Source organism: Protopterus annectens, chromosome 1.part2 (assembly GCF_019279795.1).
Source record: "Protopterus annectens isolate FY-2018-M chromosome 1.part2, PAN1.0, whole genome shotgun sequence".
Taxonomy (NCBI): Eukaryota; Metazoa; Chordata; order Ceratodontiformes; family Protopteridae; genus Protopterus; species Protopterus annectens.
Window position 1 is genome coordinate 182,237,441 of NC_056727.1, and position 17,032 is coordinate 182,254,472.

The 17,032-nt window shown below is 43.0% G+C and overlaps 1 protein-coding gene across 3 annotated transcripts in view; it reads right to left on the bottom strand.

The window, feature by feature from the left end:
- ANGEL2 (angel homolog 2) overlaps positions 1 to 17,032 on the bottom strand; it is a 1,508,489-nt gene that overhangs the window by 714,442 nt on the left and 777,015 nt on the right. For all 3 annotated transcript variants that reach the window (XM_044055504.1, XM_044055502.1, XM_044055503.1), the window contains exons 7-8: positions 6,046 to 6,240; positions 5,854 to 5,901 (exon numbers count right to left, since the gene is read on the bottom strand). In XM_044055504.1, coding sequence (XP_043911439.1) covers positions 5,854 to 5,901; positions 6,046 to 6,240 — 243 coding nt within the window. The remainder of the gene's footprint in view (positions 1 to 5,853; positions 5,902 to 6,045; positions 6,241 to 17,032) is intronic.

Here is a 17,032-nt window from a genome sequence, read left to right on the forward strand (position 1 = left end):
TTATTTCTCCTTTCTGTCATAGCTCTGGGGTTAAAACCCACTACAAATGTCACATTCCTGGTCTAAGTGCATGCACAAAGGGTGGGCATCAGTAAATGACATCTTCTGCCCCCATTATGCATATTTTTAAAGCCTCGTTCAGACAAAGCCACAGGTGAAATACTAATCAATTAGATATCCACAAAAGAACCAAGATATCTACTCAGACAGTAATGAACCAAATACTGCCACTAGAGAAAGGAAAGGGCAGAGAAAAAATGCTAGCAGTTTTTTTTTTTTTTTGGAAAGAGGAAAGTTATAACACCCTTACTGGAAAGGGATATACAGGGGTAGGAAAGGCCTACCAACAATGGTAGCGAAGACACACTTGCAAGTGCTTAAGGGAAAATAAAGATGAAGAGTAGCAAAAAAAACTTGACAAAGTACAAAGTTATTAATCAGAGAGAGAATTACTAACAGATGGCGATTAAGGATAAAGTTTTAAAGAAATCACACTTATCTTAATCCGATCGCCAAGAGCAGTAGTCAACCACATCTGTTCGTGAAAGTGGCAAACAAGAGCTGAGGGAAGTTAGCCATGGTGCCCTGTGGGTAGGAAAGGGGCTTGAGAGTTTGCTGGTTTCCATGAGGTAGAATAACAGCAAAGTCAGATCAGAGTGTCGAACCTGAGCCCATACATTGAGGAATGAATGAAAATTGACATCATATCAAAAAGTTACCGAGACTTGCAAATGGCCTTAGACTTACCCAAATAATATTTGAGTTGTCTATGTAAATCCAAGGTATGAAGAATCTTCTCACTAGCAGACTGAGGAGAAGGGAAAAAGTGGGCAAATTAATAGACTGATTAACAGACAATTCATTAAACAACTTGGGCATAAAAGAAGGATTAGTACAAAGATACCCTGCCCTGTCTCTACAAAAAACTAAAAAAGGAGTAACAGCCATAATGGCCTGGAGCTCAGACACCCTTCTAGCTGGAAGTAAGGGCCAAAAGAAGAACAGTCTTCCTTGTACAATGCTGCAAAGAGGCTGAAGCTGCAGGCTCAAAAGGAGCATGAGTCAATTTTTCAAGAGCAAAATTAGGGCAACAGGAAGGAGCAACAGGCTTCCTGGGAGACCTAATATGTAGGATGTCTTTAAGAAATTGTCTGACCTCAAACCTCGAAGCCAAAGGAGGAGTCAAAGGCAGACAAGCAGAAACAGCTAAAAGGAGGACTTTAACTGGAAGAAAATGCCAACCCAACATGAAACAATTCACATAAGACAGAACCAAAGGAACTTCCACAAAAAGTGGATCCTGGTTATGAGCAAGATACCAAAAAGTGGATCCTGGTTATGAGCAAGATACCAGACAGAAAATCTCTGCCATTTAAACAAATAAGATTCTCCGGTTGATGATTTCCTGGCCGCCTACAGGACCCACACTGCATCCTCAGAAAAAAAGGTCCCTAAAAGGAATCAAAACCCTACCACTCACAGTGTCAGATGAAGAGTGGACAAGTGAGGATAGATAAGACACTCCTTGTCTTGTGTGAGTAGGTCCACCCAGTGAGGTAACATGTGGTGACTGCCCTTGGCTTGGTGCAGACGAGGTGGGAACCAGTGCTGTCTGGACCAAAAGGTAGCCACCAACAAGATTTTGAGGAAGTCTGGTTCGATCTTGACAGGACCCTTGGTATAAAGGTGAGATAATGCATATAGAAATATCCCCTTCTAAGGAAAAGAGAAGTTGTCCATCTTCCATGCCACATGACTTGGGACTCTCAGAGAGGACGTTTTCTGTTCACAGGGGAGGCAAAAAGATCTACTCCACTGGTGGATAATGTCCAGAAGCATATCTCTGTGAAGCATCACTCGTGACTTCGTCTTATGGACTTGTTCAGACAGTCTACCATAAGGTTCTGTCCTGAAAGAATACAAACAGCCTGAAGAGTAACTGATACGGGACACCCAGATCCCAAACCTGAAGAGCTAGCCTGCACAAGAGGCAAGACTGCCCCCCCCCCCCTTTTGTTTGCTGATGTAGTACATCACTGTGGTATTGTCTGTAAAGATTTTGAGAGACTCTGGAAGGAACAGAGTATGGCAGGGTTGAGGAGCATGGAGGAGAGCTCTCATCTTCTTAATGTTTGGTATGGTCCGCCCTCTGATGAATGGACCAAAGGGCCTGAACATTTAGAGGGACGAAAGAAGACCTCACCCCACATCTTAGGCAACAGAAAAAGTTTCTGAGAGAGGACTAGATGTTGAAAAGGAAGCCTTTGGTTGAAAGACAGCTGATGAATCTCCCACCAAAGCTCTTGCTTGACGTATGAAGAAGAGGAACTAGAAAAGCCAAAGGACAAGAATGTTGAAGCCATACTGACTTTAGGAACCACTGTAGCTTCCAAATACACAGTCTGGTTAGAGGAAGCATAGGAATGGTGGAAGCCATGTAACCCAGACCCCTTAGAAACTCCCTGGCTGTAACTAAGACCTGAGGACAAAGGGATTGAAAAAAGGCAATTAGAGTCACAGCCCTGCATCCAAAAAAAAAAAACAAGATCCTGAGGAGTCAAGAAGATTTCTAGAAATGTATTGCAAACCCTAGGCTTTGCAAGAGGAAAACAGCATAGTGGAGGTGCTGAAGCAAGATCTCTGGAGAGGAGTTATCAACAAAAAAAGACCATCACAAAGGTAAACCAGGTCTGTAAAAGCCACAGAACAAATCCAAAAAATATATACAAGCACTGGAAACACTCAAATATATATATATATATATATATATATATATATATATATATAGATATGGTTTACTATTTAAATTGCGAACATCACTCGGTTGACTGTTGTATTGTCGAACGCATAAGGTTGGAAACGCAAATGTCGAAGACATTATAATCAATCGAGGAACGGTTTTAACATGGGTCGAGGTAGGGAAGATGGTTGTAGTGGGAATAATACTGTACACCTACCTCGACCCATGTTAAAACCATTCCTCGATTGATTATAATGTCTTCGACATTTGCGTTTCCGACCTTATGCGTTCGACAATACAACAGTCGACCGAGTGATGTTCGCAATTTCAATAGTAAACCGATATATATATATATATATATATATATATATATATATATTATAGCTTTTATGCTAACCTTATGTTTTATTTTCAATATAGGTAAAATGTCCAGTTAAATGTGATAAAACCACATGTGCAAAAAATATACAAAACAAATGCAAAAGATAGCATAAAATCATAATTGAAAATGAAACAGGACATTTTACATTAGTGGTTTATTATTTTATAAGTAGTTTAGATATTTATCACGTGTTTTTTCCACATGGTTTTAAATGTTTTTCCATATGTTTTTATTTTCTTCAGTCTTGTTTATATTTTTCATATATTTTTTCCATATGTTTTGAATGCATATGTTCTTGCTTGTGATGAGGGTGCAAGCTCCTTAAGAATTTTCCTGGATGTGCCATGTGATTTTGTTATCTATAAATTGAAGTAATTGCATTAAATGTATCTTTATGTTATCATACTGAAGAAGGGTAGCCATACCTGAAAGCTTTGTTAATACTGTGGAATATTAAAAGCTTCTATTTTACTGAGCGTTTCCAGTGTCTTCATACATTTTTTGGATTTGTTCTCTGGAGAGGCAGCCTGAATTAGTAGGGTCATCCAGGTGAGGAAAGATTTTTATCCCCCTCATCCTGCAAAAAGGCATTCACAGAAGTGAGGCATTTGGTGAAGATCCTTGGGGCAATGGAGAGGTCAAAGGGCAAAGCAGAGAACTGAAAATGCAAGGAAAAAAGTACAGTTGTGTACACTTACCATAAATATAGATGTTCGAGTGTATTCACTGTTGCAGTCATCACATTTGGGTTATCTGCCTACAGGTAGCCCTCAGTCAGTCCGAATACCAGAGTCTTGAGATTTCTGCGTTGGATGCTGTCGCCTCATCCATGACATCAGGTCGACAGGGGTATAAAACATGCAGCCGACACAATTACATCAGTTTTTCTTGCCCCAGATGTTAGAAGCCCCCAAAATAGGAAGCAATCAAATGGTGTGGAACACCTCCAGTAAAAAGTAAATACCATTTTCATAAGATATGGCTAAAAAAAGAGGATAGGTAGAAAGTACAGAAAGACAGGGGGCTGGAGGGAGGGTAACCAGGACTGCAACAATGAATACACTTGAACATCTACATTTACGGTAAGTGTACACAACTGTACTATGTTCTTCATGTTTCACTGCTGCAGTCATCACACTTGGGTTGATTCCCAAAGCTGAAGAAGGGTGGAGGCAGTCAAGTAGTAGTAGGGCTGGCTAGCAGGCCTTGTAAGACTGCTGTGGCAAATCCAGCTCTGGATTTAGAAAATATAGGCAAGTGGTAATGCTTCGTGAAGGTGTGTACAGAACTCCTGGTTGCAGCTTCCAGGATGAACCTGGTAGGGACTCTCCTGAGAAAAGTTGTAGAGGTTGAGGTAGCCCTAGTGGAATGAGGCCTGATCCCCTGTGGGGTAGGTTTGCCATGGTACTTGTAGCAGAAATGGATGCATTGTGCTATCCATTTAGAAATGGTTTGTTTTGAAATGGTCTTGCCCTCTGCCCCTGTAGCAAAGCTGACTAGCAGCTGGTCAGATTTTCTGAAAGGTTTAGTCCTGTCAAGGTAGAACCTGAGCTGACTGTGCACGTCCAAGGAGTGCAGAATCCTTTCCCCTTTATTCTGAGGATTAGGAAAAAAGGTTGGCAAATGAATGGATTGGTTTAAAGCCACACTGGATACCACCTTGGGCATAAAAGATGGGTTAGTCCTGAGGGAAACCCTGTATGCACGGAAGATAATGAAGGGTTCCACAGCCATAAGGGCCTGTAACTCAGACACTCTTCTTGCTGAAGTGATGGCTAGCAGCAAGGCTGTTTTCCAAGAGAGGAATTTTAACTCTGCTATAGCAGCAGGCTCAAAATGGGGAAGCGTGAGCTTCTCTAGTACAAAGTTAAGGTCCCAGGCAGGAGTGGGAGCTCTCCTAGGGTGTCACTCAGTGGAAGTTCTAGCTTTGCTGGAGTTTTCATTTTTGTTTTTACTGTTTGGTTTTTAAGTGACCTTCTCACTCATTGTTTTAGTTTGTTGTTTGGGATATTTTTGCAGTGACCTTAATGATAATGGACATCACTGGGTATAACTGCCCTGTGTTTCTAATGCTTAGTCAAACACTCTTGCTTGTGCTGTGCTGACGAGGTCAAAAGATGGCTGAAATATGTACATCCACACCTAGCGGGGTTTGGCTTTATTGGCTTGAAATTGTCCATTAAAACGACAAAACAAATCATGGGCATTCATAATTGCCATTGAGCTGAAGCACCTGATGTTCATAAGGTTCATTTGCATATATCCCATGTGCCTCTGATACAAGAGATTTCACTCAGTGGACGTTCTAGCTTTGCTGGAGTTTTCATTTTTGTTTTTACTTTCTGGATAACATGTAACCTCGCAACTAAAAGAAAAAGACAAGATAAGAAGACCCAGGTGGGGTACTTATCAGAAAACGGTTTGATAACCAGCAGAAATAAAGGAGTGCTCAGACTTGACAGCAAAGAAGTTCTGAGGTACTTACGTCTGTACATCACCTTTATGCCCTACGCCGTGAGAGGGGAGCATACGTGTGACATTTGACATCCTTTTAAAAATCCTAAGGCTTTGTTATACTGGCCAGATAGTGGGCTACCCTTGGCAGGGATTCCCTTTAGTAAGGAGTCCTGCAACAGTGATATGAAAGGACATCACATGATACACTTCATGGTTCTGTTGCTCACAAGAAATTACAGTTAATGTCTCTCACCATCTTTATCTGACCACTTACTTTCTTGATTCTGACCCCACTTTGTTAATCCTTCTGCGGGTCCCATTTCTAAAAAAACAACATATAACAGCTAAGCTAGTACCATTTCATTTTTCTTCACTACTTAAAAAGAAAAACAGGAATAATCACTACAGACAGCATCAAACATATGTCATTTTCTCAGTAACTAATAATAAAACAGACACAGCTTACCATCATTTTTTTCTCCTTTAAAAGAATCTTTCCACACATTCCACTGCTGTTCCACTACTGCCTGTGGATTATGAGGTGATCTGGGTTCCCTTACAGCAGCTGGTGGAACTGGTGTCCATTCTTGATGCTGCAGCTTAACTTGTTCCCAGGTTGTTCTCCACTGTTCCATTCTAACAGCATACTCTGTTGTTTCTGCTACAACATAAAAGGCATACTTCTCAGTTAGCACCGTATAAACTGCTATTTTATTAACTTACTGAATGCCTTGTTGGCAAAGTTAAAAACAGTAACTGTAAATTTCAAGACACCATAACAATAAACTGATAAACATTCATTTAGTAAGTTTGGTTGCTCCCTAATGAAATGCTGGCATTCGTAACACAGGGGAAAAAAAATACCAAACATGCAGAAAGTACAGTTGTGTACACTTACCATAAATGTAGATGTTCTAGTGTATTCACTGATGCAGTCATTACACTTGGGTTATCTGCCTGCAAGTAGCCCTCAGTTGGCCCAAATACCAGAGACTTAATATTTCTGTGTCAGATGCCGTCGCTTCTTCCTTGACGTCAGGCCGTCAGGGGTATAAAAACAGGCAGCCGACACCATTACATCAGTTTTTCTTGCCCCAAATGTCAGGAGCCCCCAAATAAGGAGCTAGGATATGGTGGGGAAAACACCACCAGTAAAAAGTAAATACCAGTACCAGTAGGAATAGCCATAGTGAGGAGAGAGAGAGAAAACCAGGGGGCTGGAGGAAGGGAAATCAGGACTGCAACAATGAATACACTCTAACATCTACATTTATGTTAAGTGTACACAACTGTACTATGTTCTTCGTGTTTCACTGTTGCAGTCATCACACTTGGGTTGATTCCCACAGCTGAGGAAGGGTGGAGGCAGTCAAGAATAGTTAGGGCTGGCTAGTAGGCCTTGCAAGACTGCTGTAACAAAACCTGCCCTGGATTTGGAAAAGCTAGGCAGGTGGTAATGCTTGGTTAAGGTGTGTACAAAAATCCAGGTAGCAGCTTCCAGATGTCCCTGGTAGGGACTCCCCTGAGAAATGCTGTAGAGGTAGATGTAGCCCTAGTGGAATGTGTTCTGACCCCCGGAGGTGTTGGTTTAGCATGGTGCTTTTAGCAGAAATGGATGCAGTGTGCTATCCATTTGGAAATGGTTTGTTTTGAAATGGCCTTGCTCTCTGCCCCTGCTGCAAAGCTGACTAGCAACTGGTCAGATTTTCTGAAAGACCTAGTCACATCAGGGTAGAATCTGAACTGTCTGTGCACGTCCAAAGAGTGCAGTATCCTCTCCCCTTTATTTTGAGGATTAGGGAAGAAGGTTGGCAAATAGATGGATTGGTTGAGAGCCACACTGGACACCACTTTAGGAATAAGGGAAGGGTTAGTCCTGAGGGAAACCCTGTCAGCATAGAAAAAAATGAAGGGTTCCACAGCCATCAGTGCTTGTAAGTCAGACACTCTTCTAGCTGAAGTGGTGGCTAGAAGCAAGGCTGTTTTCCAAGAGAGGAATTTTAACTCTGCTGAAGCAGCAGGTTCAAAAGGGGAAGCATAAGCTTTTCCAGTACAAAGTTAAAGTTCCAAGCAGGGGCTGGTGCTCTCCTTGGTGGCCTTAAGTTGTTTGCCCCTCTCAGGAACTGTTTGATGAGAGGGTGAGAAAATAGAGGTGGCTCAGTATTCTAATGAGCCGAGATGGCAGAGGCATGGATCTTAATGGAGAAGGATAGGCCTCTATGGAGTAGTTCTGCTAGGTAATCGAGGATTAGAGGTAAGGAGGGCAGTGCTGTCTCCTTTCCTTTAAACTGAATCCAAGAACAATACCTTTTCCACTTTTCAGCATAAGATTTCCTTGTACTGGGCCTTCTGGCTTCAAGGATGACGTCCAGCACCTGTTTGCTTAGGGTTGCTGGTGTAGTATTTAAGGAATAAGCCAAGCTGCAAGATTTAGGGTTTGCAATTGTGGATGCAAAATCTGTCCCTCCTGCTGAGAAAGCAGGGTTGGGGTCTGGTGTAGGTGCCAGGGTGGCACTGTGGTCAGGCTGCACAGGAGTGGGTACCAGTGCTGGCGTGGCCAGTCTGGGGCAATCAGAATTGTCCTTGGCCTCTCTTGTTTTATCTTGAGTAATACTCTTGAGAGAAGGGGCAGAGGGGGAAAGGCATAAATTGAGAGGTTTTCCCATTGAAAGGATAGGGCATCCACTTTCCAGACCCTGCTGTGAGGGTTCCTGGTGCAGAATTTGCTTAGCTGGTGGTTGTAGGGGGAGGCAAAGAGATCCACCTCTGGGGTCCCCCATTTCTGAATCAGAAGGTTGAAGGTGCTGGGCTCCAATTTCCACTCGTGTATGTCTAGGAGACTTCTGCTTAAGTCGTCTGCCAGTGAGTTTTGTTTGCCTGGCAGGAATTGAGCTTGTAAATGGACTTGGATGTCCAAGGCCGTGTTCCACAGGGCCATGGCTATCCTGCAGAGTGGGTAAGAATGGGTTCCCCCCTGCTTGTTGATGTACCACATAACTGTGTTGTTGTCTGTTTTTATCAGCAGATGTCCTGGAAAGAGTATGTATCTGAAAGCTGTCAGGGCATTCTGAACAGCTAGCATCTCTTTTTGGGTGATGTGCAGATGAATTTGACTTGGACTCCAGTGGCCCTGAATACATTTGCCAGCTATGTGAGACCTCCAAGCATAGTCTGATGGGTCTGGGCGGCGTGGGGTTGAGTAAAATGCAGTCCCTTGTTGTGGTTGCATGTTTCTGCCCTCCAAAGGAACTCTTCCCTTAGACAAGGAATGATAGGAATGACTGTTTCCAGGTCCTGAGAATGTTGGCACCAAAGACTTTTTAAGTACCACTGAAGTTTCCTCATATGCAGTCTTGCATATGGAATTAGCAGTATAAATGAGGCCATGAACCCTAGGGCTTGCAGTATTTTACTTACAGATAGCTGGGTTCTGGTGGCCATTTGCCTTAAAAGGTAAGACACCCTTGATCACTATAAGTAAAAAACTAAGAGCTCTCATAAAATCATCCAAAGCAAATTTTGAGAGAAAAATAGCTAAAGACTCAAAAGACAATCATAAGGCCTTCTTTAGCTATGTTAGAAACCTGGGAGGAAACTCCCAGATATGCTCAGAACTAGTTCAAAATGATGTGAAGATTACTGATCCTACAGACATTGCCAACATACTGGCTGACAGGTTCAGTGCAAACTTCTCCCCCCCCCCTCCCCCCCAAAAGGAGAGATATCTATACCAAGCGATTGCAGCCCCCCAAACATCTCCAACGCCCAAGTGAGAACTGCTCTCTCCAAAGCAAAAACACAGCATCCATGGGACCTGATGGTGTCCCCGGCTGTGTGCTCCACGAACTCAGCGAGGAATTAAACCCACAGCTAGGACAGCTGTTTAATCATAGTCTTACCTTTGGGTGCATTCCAGGAGTGGCGCACTGCAACTGTGGTCCCACTTCACAAAGGCGGTGCCTCCACCGACCCTGGAAATTACCGGCCCATTAGCTTGACAAGCCTTATCTGCAAAGCCATGGAGAGGATCATAATGGACCTCATAAATAAAGACATAGGAAATTTGCAGACTTTGGATCCATCCCAGTTTGGCTTTGTCAAAGGCAGATCATGCCTTCTAAACTTAGTTGACTTTCGAAACAGTCACCAAAGCCATTGATGAGGGAAAGGCAGTCCATACAGCCTACCTCGATCTGGCGAAGGCCTTCGATACAATACCCCACTCGGGTATCATTGAAAAACTCATCAGCTTAAATGTTAACCCATACATCACAAGATGGGTTGCAAACTGGCTGAGTGACAGAACCCACAGGGTCAGAGTTGCTGGCGCCATGTCAGACTCAAAGCCTGTCACAAGTGGTGTACCACAGGGCTCAGTCCTGGGCCCACTCTTGTTTGGCATCTACTTTTCCGAAGTACAAGCAAACACAGGAGGGTTATGGCTGACAACGTTTGCAGATGACTGCAAACTGGCCATAGTATAGAAACACACATCTCACAGATATATCAGAAGAAGGGTCTCACAGAAAGCGGATAACTGGTGGCAGAGCCATAACTAAAGTTAAATGCCAAAATGCATAGTCATGCCCGGAAAAAACAAGGTTACCTAGCCTGCAAATTGGCAATCCACTGAGCACAGAAGAAGTTATCAGGGACCTGGGGACCCAGGTTGATAGTAGTCTGTCATTCGACACCCATGTAGCTAAAGTAGTTAGGAAGACCTTCTACATTGCCCACCTTATCATGAAGGGATTCTCATCTAGATCAAGGGAGCTCATAGTCTCCCTATACTCATCACTCATCAGACCAATGATTGAGTACAATGCCCCATTCGGAATGTATCTGACCCGACACTTGCAGCAGCTGGAGAGGCCACAAAAGTTCCTCACCAAAAGGATAAAGGGTCTCAAACATCTGTCCTATGCTGCCCGACTGAAAGAACTCCAGCTCTATTCAGTCGCACGCTTGCTCAGAGGTGACCTTTGCCTAACATACAAGGCCATGGCAAACCCAGATTTGATGAATATGCTTCACCTCAAAAAATCTAGATCCATCAGAGCCACAAGGGCGAGACTTAAACCTCGACACGGCTATTAATAGGACGTGCTGGAGGGATAGATTCATCACCCAAAGACTCCCTATGCTGTGGAATAAAATCCCGGTATATGTGAGGCAGAGCACCTCGCTGGCCTTGTTCAAGAGAAATCTTGACCAATGGATGGGAGATCGCAGATATACCCCAGGGATTACCTCAGTGTCACTGCTCGACAGAGGCACAGCAAAATAATGGGTATAGTTCCCCATACTAAAGGGGTGGCGTAAGCCACAAAACTATGGGCTAGGCTTGTAAATGCCCTCGGGCAGATAGCCTAGTATGAACCTATGAACCTATAATTTGTTTGAAATAGTCTGTCAGATAGACCTTTTTTCTGAAGTGAGGAATGCCATCTGGGAAGTTGTGTCCAAGCTTGCTCCCAGGAATACAATCTTTTGACTGGGTACCAGTTGTGATTTCTTTTCGTTGATGGTGTACCCCAATGAAGTGGGAAGGCTTTTTACAAATGCCAGGTGCTGAAGCAACAATTCCTGACTGTCTACCTGAATTAGAATGCCTCCCATTCTACTCCAATCAGTATTCATAACTCCTGCCACACCCTCCTTTTTTCCCTCCAAAACCAACAGACACTCTACTCCCCACTTTCAACTTGTTAACCAATCCTACTCCTTTCCCTCTTCTTGACCACACCCCTCTATAACTAACACTACTCTACTTACTTCTAACATAACTTTCACTTCCTCTATACTATATCCTTTTTACCATACAACACCATTCCATTACTTTCTACTGTCACTCTTCTATAACATGCTTCCTAAATACTCCCTTCATCTACCTTCCACTACTACTTCTCCTCTCCTTATTTTATCTCCACCATCTCTCCCAGCCCACTACTTCCTTCACCCTCCAATCCTTTCACATAACTAACCACCATAACTCACCCCCAATACAATCATACTCTCTTATTTCCCCCCACTTATACCCCTCAGACAACCTCCTTCTTTATCGATACAAACTTATCTCCCATCACACAAGTTCAATTCCCATAACCACTAGTAAACTCCTCTATCTCACCACAAACCACAATCTCACCACACTGCTATCTATTCACCTAAACTGTTCTATACCTAACCTGATATGTACTCTCATATCAGGTGACATCCATCCCAACCCAGGCCCTGCCTCTATAACCACCACAACTAAATCCTTATTATTCACTTCCTTAAATCCGCAAAGTATCGTTAACAAAGTCCCAAACCTTCATGCTTGGCTTATACATAATAAACCTGACATCTTGACTATTTCTGAAACCTGGCTAAAACCTCATATCAAGGACTCTGAAATAACTCCCCCTAACTACTCAATCATCAGAAAGGATAGACCTCTCAGAAAGGGCGGAGGAGTAGCACTTTTATATTCCTCATCCCTAGTAGTTTCTCCCTACAACAAACCTATCCCACATTTTAATAACGCTGAACTTCTCCTTACTCTTCTACACATCAATAATCACAAACACATATGTATAGCTTCCCTCTATATCCCCCCAGGAGATAACATCTCTACACTTGAACTTATACTCTCTTGGCTATCCAGTAACATTAGCAATGAAACCATAATCCTTGGAGATGTAAACATTAACTGGGCCTCTATCCAGGCTCCTGCAAACACCAACAATATCAACCTCTACAATTTCTTACAACTAATCAACTTGCCCACCTACCCAGCCAATAACCCCTCAACTGGGAGTATATTGGATTGGATTCTAGTCTCCCATCCCCACTATTTCACCAACACTGGTATCCTTCCCGACCCACTAGGTGACCACCTACCCACCTTTACCCACCGATTTCCCACTATCCATCAACAGACCCACAACATCATTACTATCCGTGACCAAAAAAACTTCAACCCAATAACCTTTTCTAACTCACTTAAAGCAGTAAATTGGACCTGTCTAAAAACACTACCTCTAGACAATGCCGTCTCATACTTTAACTCAACATTCTTAAAAGTACTTGACTCTCAAGCTCCCCTACGGACTAAGAGAATAAAAGCTAAATCAGCCCCTTGGCTATCTAAAACTACTCTTTCTACCATGAAGCATAGAGACAAAGCATGGGCACGCTTCCAAAAACATAAGGCAACCCCACTCCTTAACGAATACAAAATGCTTCGCAACAAAGTTAAGAAACATATCTCTTGTGATCGACGGAACTATTACTATACACTCCAAAACCATAACAAAAACAACCCTCAAAAATTCTGGAAAGGAATCTCCTCTATCCTCCACCCCAGCAAACCAGATACTCCCACCCCAGACCCAAATGCTCCAGAACTAGACTTAGCCACCCAATTTAACTCCTTCTTCATTGACTCTATTTTCAAACTTACCTCCTCTTTTTCTATCTCCTCCCCAACACCTAACACCCCTTCACCCACCCCCGATATCTCTGCATCCACTCCATACCCACCACCCACTAATCCCACTATCCCTACTCTACACAAATCCCACCCTCATCCTTACCACCCCAGAATTCAACACCCCCTGACTGCACTCTCTTCACTTTAAATCCCATTCCTACTGCTACCATTAAGAAATTCCTTCAAAAATTGAAACCTTGTACCAATGCTCCTGATAATATCCCATCTTACTTTCTCAGTATTGCTGCTGAAAGCCTTGCCTATCCCATCAGCATCTTAATTAATCGCTCCCTACAAGAAGGCACAGTTCCCCAAATTTGGAAACAAGCATTTATCATACCATTACACAAAGGTGGTAACAATAACAGCATTAATAACTTACGTCCCATAGCCATCCTGTCCCCCATTTCAAAAATCCTTGAAAAATGTGTACAACTCCAACTTCTTCCTCATCTTCTAGATAACAAACTTATCACCCCCACACAACACGGTTTCAGACCTAATCATAGCACCATGACTGCCCTTCTCTCCTTTCTTGAAATCGTCAACAAAGCCCGTGACTCAGGTCAAATTGTTTCCACCATACTCCTTGATCTTTCAAAAGCCTTCGATACTATCTCTCACAGTCTGCTCCTAACAAAACTCTCCAAACTCTACCTCTCTACCTCCTCTTTGAACTGGTTCTCTAGCTATCTATCAAACAGAAATCAAGCTGTTAAATGGAAAAAAGCAACTTCCTCTTACCTAAATACCCCTACTGGAGTTCCACAAGGCTCCATACTGGGTCCTCTACTCTTCAATATCTTTATTAATGACTTCTACAAATCTATCCCCCTCTCGAGCATCATCCAATATGCTGATGATTCTACTATCATCTGCTCTGCCTCTTCTATCCCCACACTACAATAACTTACTCAAGATGCCTTTTCCTCCACAGAGCAATGGATGCTAAGAAATCATCTAGCTCTCAATGCCACCAAGACCAAATTAATGTTATTTACTCCCTCTAAACTCACTCCCCCCAACATTAGCTCATTCTTAGTTACCAGTCAAAATAACCTACCTCTCGAAATAGTGTCAGACACCAAACTACTCGGGGTCCAGATCGACAACCAGCTAAAATTTAATTCCCACCTCCAAAAGAACATCAAAAAAACACATCAAAAACTTGGCATGCTGTATAGACAAAATGCCTATCTTACATCCACCACTAAAACCACTCTAGCTACTTCCTTTCTTATCCCCTCCCTTCTCTATGGTGCCCTTCTACTTACAAATCTTCAGTCCTCTTTAAAAAAACAGCTCTCCTCATGTTATAACAAAATTGCTAAATTTGCCACCTCTCATAGGTCTTCCACTCACCACTGTATCTCCCTCCAAAAACTAAAATGGCTAGAACTTCCCAACTATCTCACTTACACTCAACTAACTCTAGCCCACAAGCTGATTCTAAACCCTCCAACTGTCCCTCCCTTTCTTCTGCCCTTAAAATGCACCTACCAAACAGAGTCCTAAGGTCCAATAATCAGAATCTACTAGAAGTGCACAAACCCACTCATCCCCAGGCAAAACCTTCTTTCCTTCAGCCTCGCCGCCTCTGGAACTCTCTTCCACCTAACATCCGCATTACCACTAATCACTCTACCTTCAAGAAATCTCTTTTCTCACACCTAGCATCTCTATGGGAGTGCTCATGCACCCACCCTCATAACCTACTCTACTATATAACCAACTCTACTACATGCCCTTTAATACCATAACCTACTGTTTTCATCTTCTATGTTTGCTTATTAATCTTCTTCTATGTTTGTGTTTGTTGATTCTATAGCATATACCAAGGCTGTTACTATCAAATTGTAACAAACTTTTATATTTTGCTTATGTTCTTTTACTACAATGTACCTAGAAATTATTGTCAAATGTTAATGTACATTTATTCCTTTTTGGAGCTTTTCTCCCCAGGACTCCATTGAAAACGGGTTCTTCGTGGCCCAATGGACTATCCTGGTAAACCAACTGCAATAAATAAATAAAATAAATAAATAAATTAGGCAGTCGTCCAAGTACGGGTAAATTTGGATATTTCTCTGCCTGCAGTATGCAATGGCTGGAGCCAAGCATTTTGTGAATACCCTGGGCACAGTAGATAAGCCAAAGGGAAGTGCAGAGAACTGATAATGCATAGACCCTCCCCTGAAACCTAGACACGTCCTGCATGACTCCCTTATGGGTATGTGTAGATAGGTTTCTTTTACGTCTAGTGTGACTAATCAGGCATTCTTGGCTAACACAGGGAGAAGCTGTTGCAAGGTAAGTATCTTGAATTTTGGTACCACCAGGAAGGTGTTGAGGAATTGAAAGATCCAGGATTGGGTGACAAGAGCTCTCTTTCCTGGGTACCAGGAAGAGTCTGGAGTAGACTCCTTGACCCCTCTGTTCTACTGGAACAGGCTGAATAGCTCTGACATTGAGCAGGGAAAGTACTTGGTTTTGAGCCACTGCCCACTGGTTTGGAGGAAGGTCTGGAAACCCGCTTGGGGTTGGCAGTGAATGGAAATAAAATTTGTACCCCTGGGATACAATGTTGAGGACCCATTGGTCCTGAGTGATGAACATCCAGTTTTTTGCATGAAGGGCACATTTTCCTCCTAGGGGCACAGGCAATTGGACAGGGCTGGGAAATAGAGTGAAGAAGCCATTGTGAGTTTTTTTCATAAGGGGGTGGCTTACCACTCCCTGCTTTAGGGGTGGGGGCACCCCATTGCTTAGATCTCTGCATACCCTGAGACAGTAGTCTGGGTGGTCTGTTTCCCCTGGGTCTTGTTTGGGAAGGCCTGGAAAGGGGGGAGGGGGCTGGAAAGGACCAGTGTTTTGAAGGGCAATGCCTACTGAATCTAGGGGGCTGTACTTGTAGGAATTCTTTAACAGTTTTCATAGATGTAGCTTTTTCTTCCATCATTTTAAGAACCTCTTCTGCTTTGGTACCAAACAAACAGTCCTTATTCAAAGGAGTGTCTAGTAACTTAGATTTGACATGATCTGGCAAGGTCTGCTCCTTCAGTCAAGCATGTCTTCTCAGTACAGAGTCAGTGACTGCTGCCCTGCAAGATGCTTCCAGGGCATCAAAGCCACACTGCAAAGTATGCTTATTAACTTGGTTTGCAGAGTGCATAAGCTCCTGCAATTCTTTGTTTTCTGCACAATCTGGAAAAGTTACCACTTTTTGTTTAATACGTTCCATAATATGTTGCTGGTATTTTAGCATGTGAAACTGGCAATTCAATAACCTGACAGCAAGAGTTGCACAGGTATATACATTCTTACTCCATCTGTTCAAAGCTCTGGAGTCCCTGTCCGAAGGAGTGGGATTTTTGGCTGTAGTAGCCTTAATACATTTAGGCCTTTGGGAAATGATCTCTGGGTCAGCAGTAGGATTCTTGAAAAGAAACTTGTGAGTATCAGGTACTCTGTAGTACCTGTTTATTTTCCTTGAGGCAGGAGGTAAAGTGTCTGGAGTAAGACTGGATTCCATGAAAACATCATCTACAACATCCAGGACAGGAGGTACAGCTAAAGGCCTGTGCTGAGGCAACTCTAAAAATTCTCTGAGTCTCTTTTTGGACTGAGGATAGTCTTGGCATTCTCAATGGAAATCCTCTCAAAGTATGCAAGGTTTCACCAAAAGAAAAATCCTCTGAAGGGGAGGCAGAGGGAATGGATTCTTCTGCATCTGAATCCTCATAGACGGATAAGGGTACGCCTTCATAATCAGAAAGGTCAGAGTCATCGGACTCTTGGTCTGTAGAAGCTGAAGGGGATTGGATTGTCTCTTTGCAGGGGAAGGCTGGCTTCCCCTAATCAGAGTAATAAGGTCTTCATCCATTTTAGGCATTTGTTTTTGTGGCATGGGTGCCTGAGCATGCGCTTTGGTTGTTGGTTTTCTAGGCTTAGTGTGTACTCCGGGCCTAAGAAACTC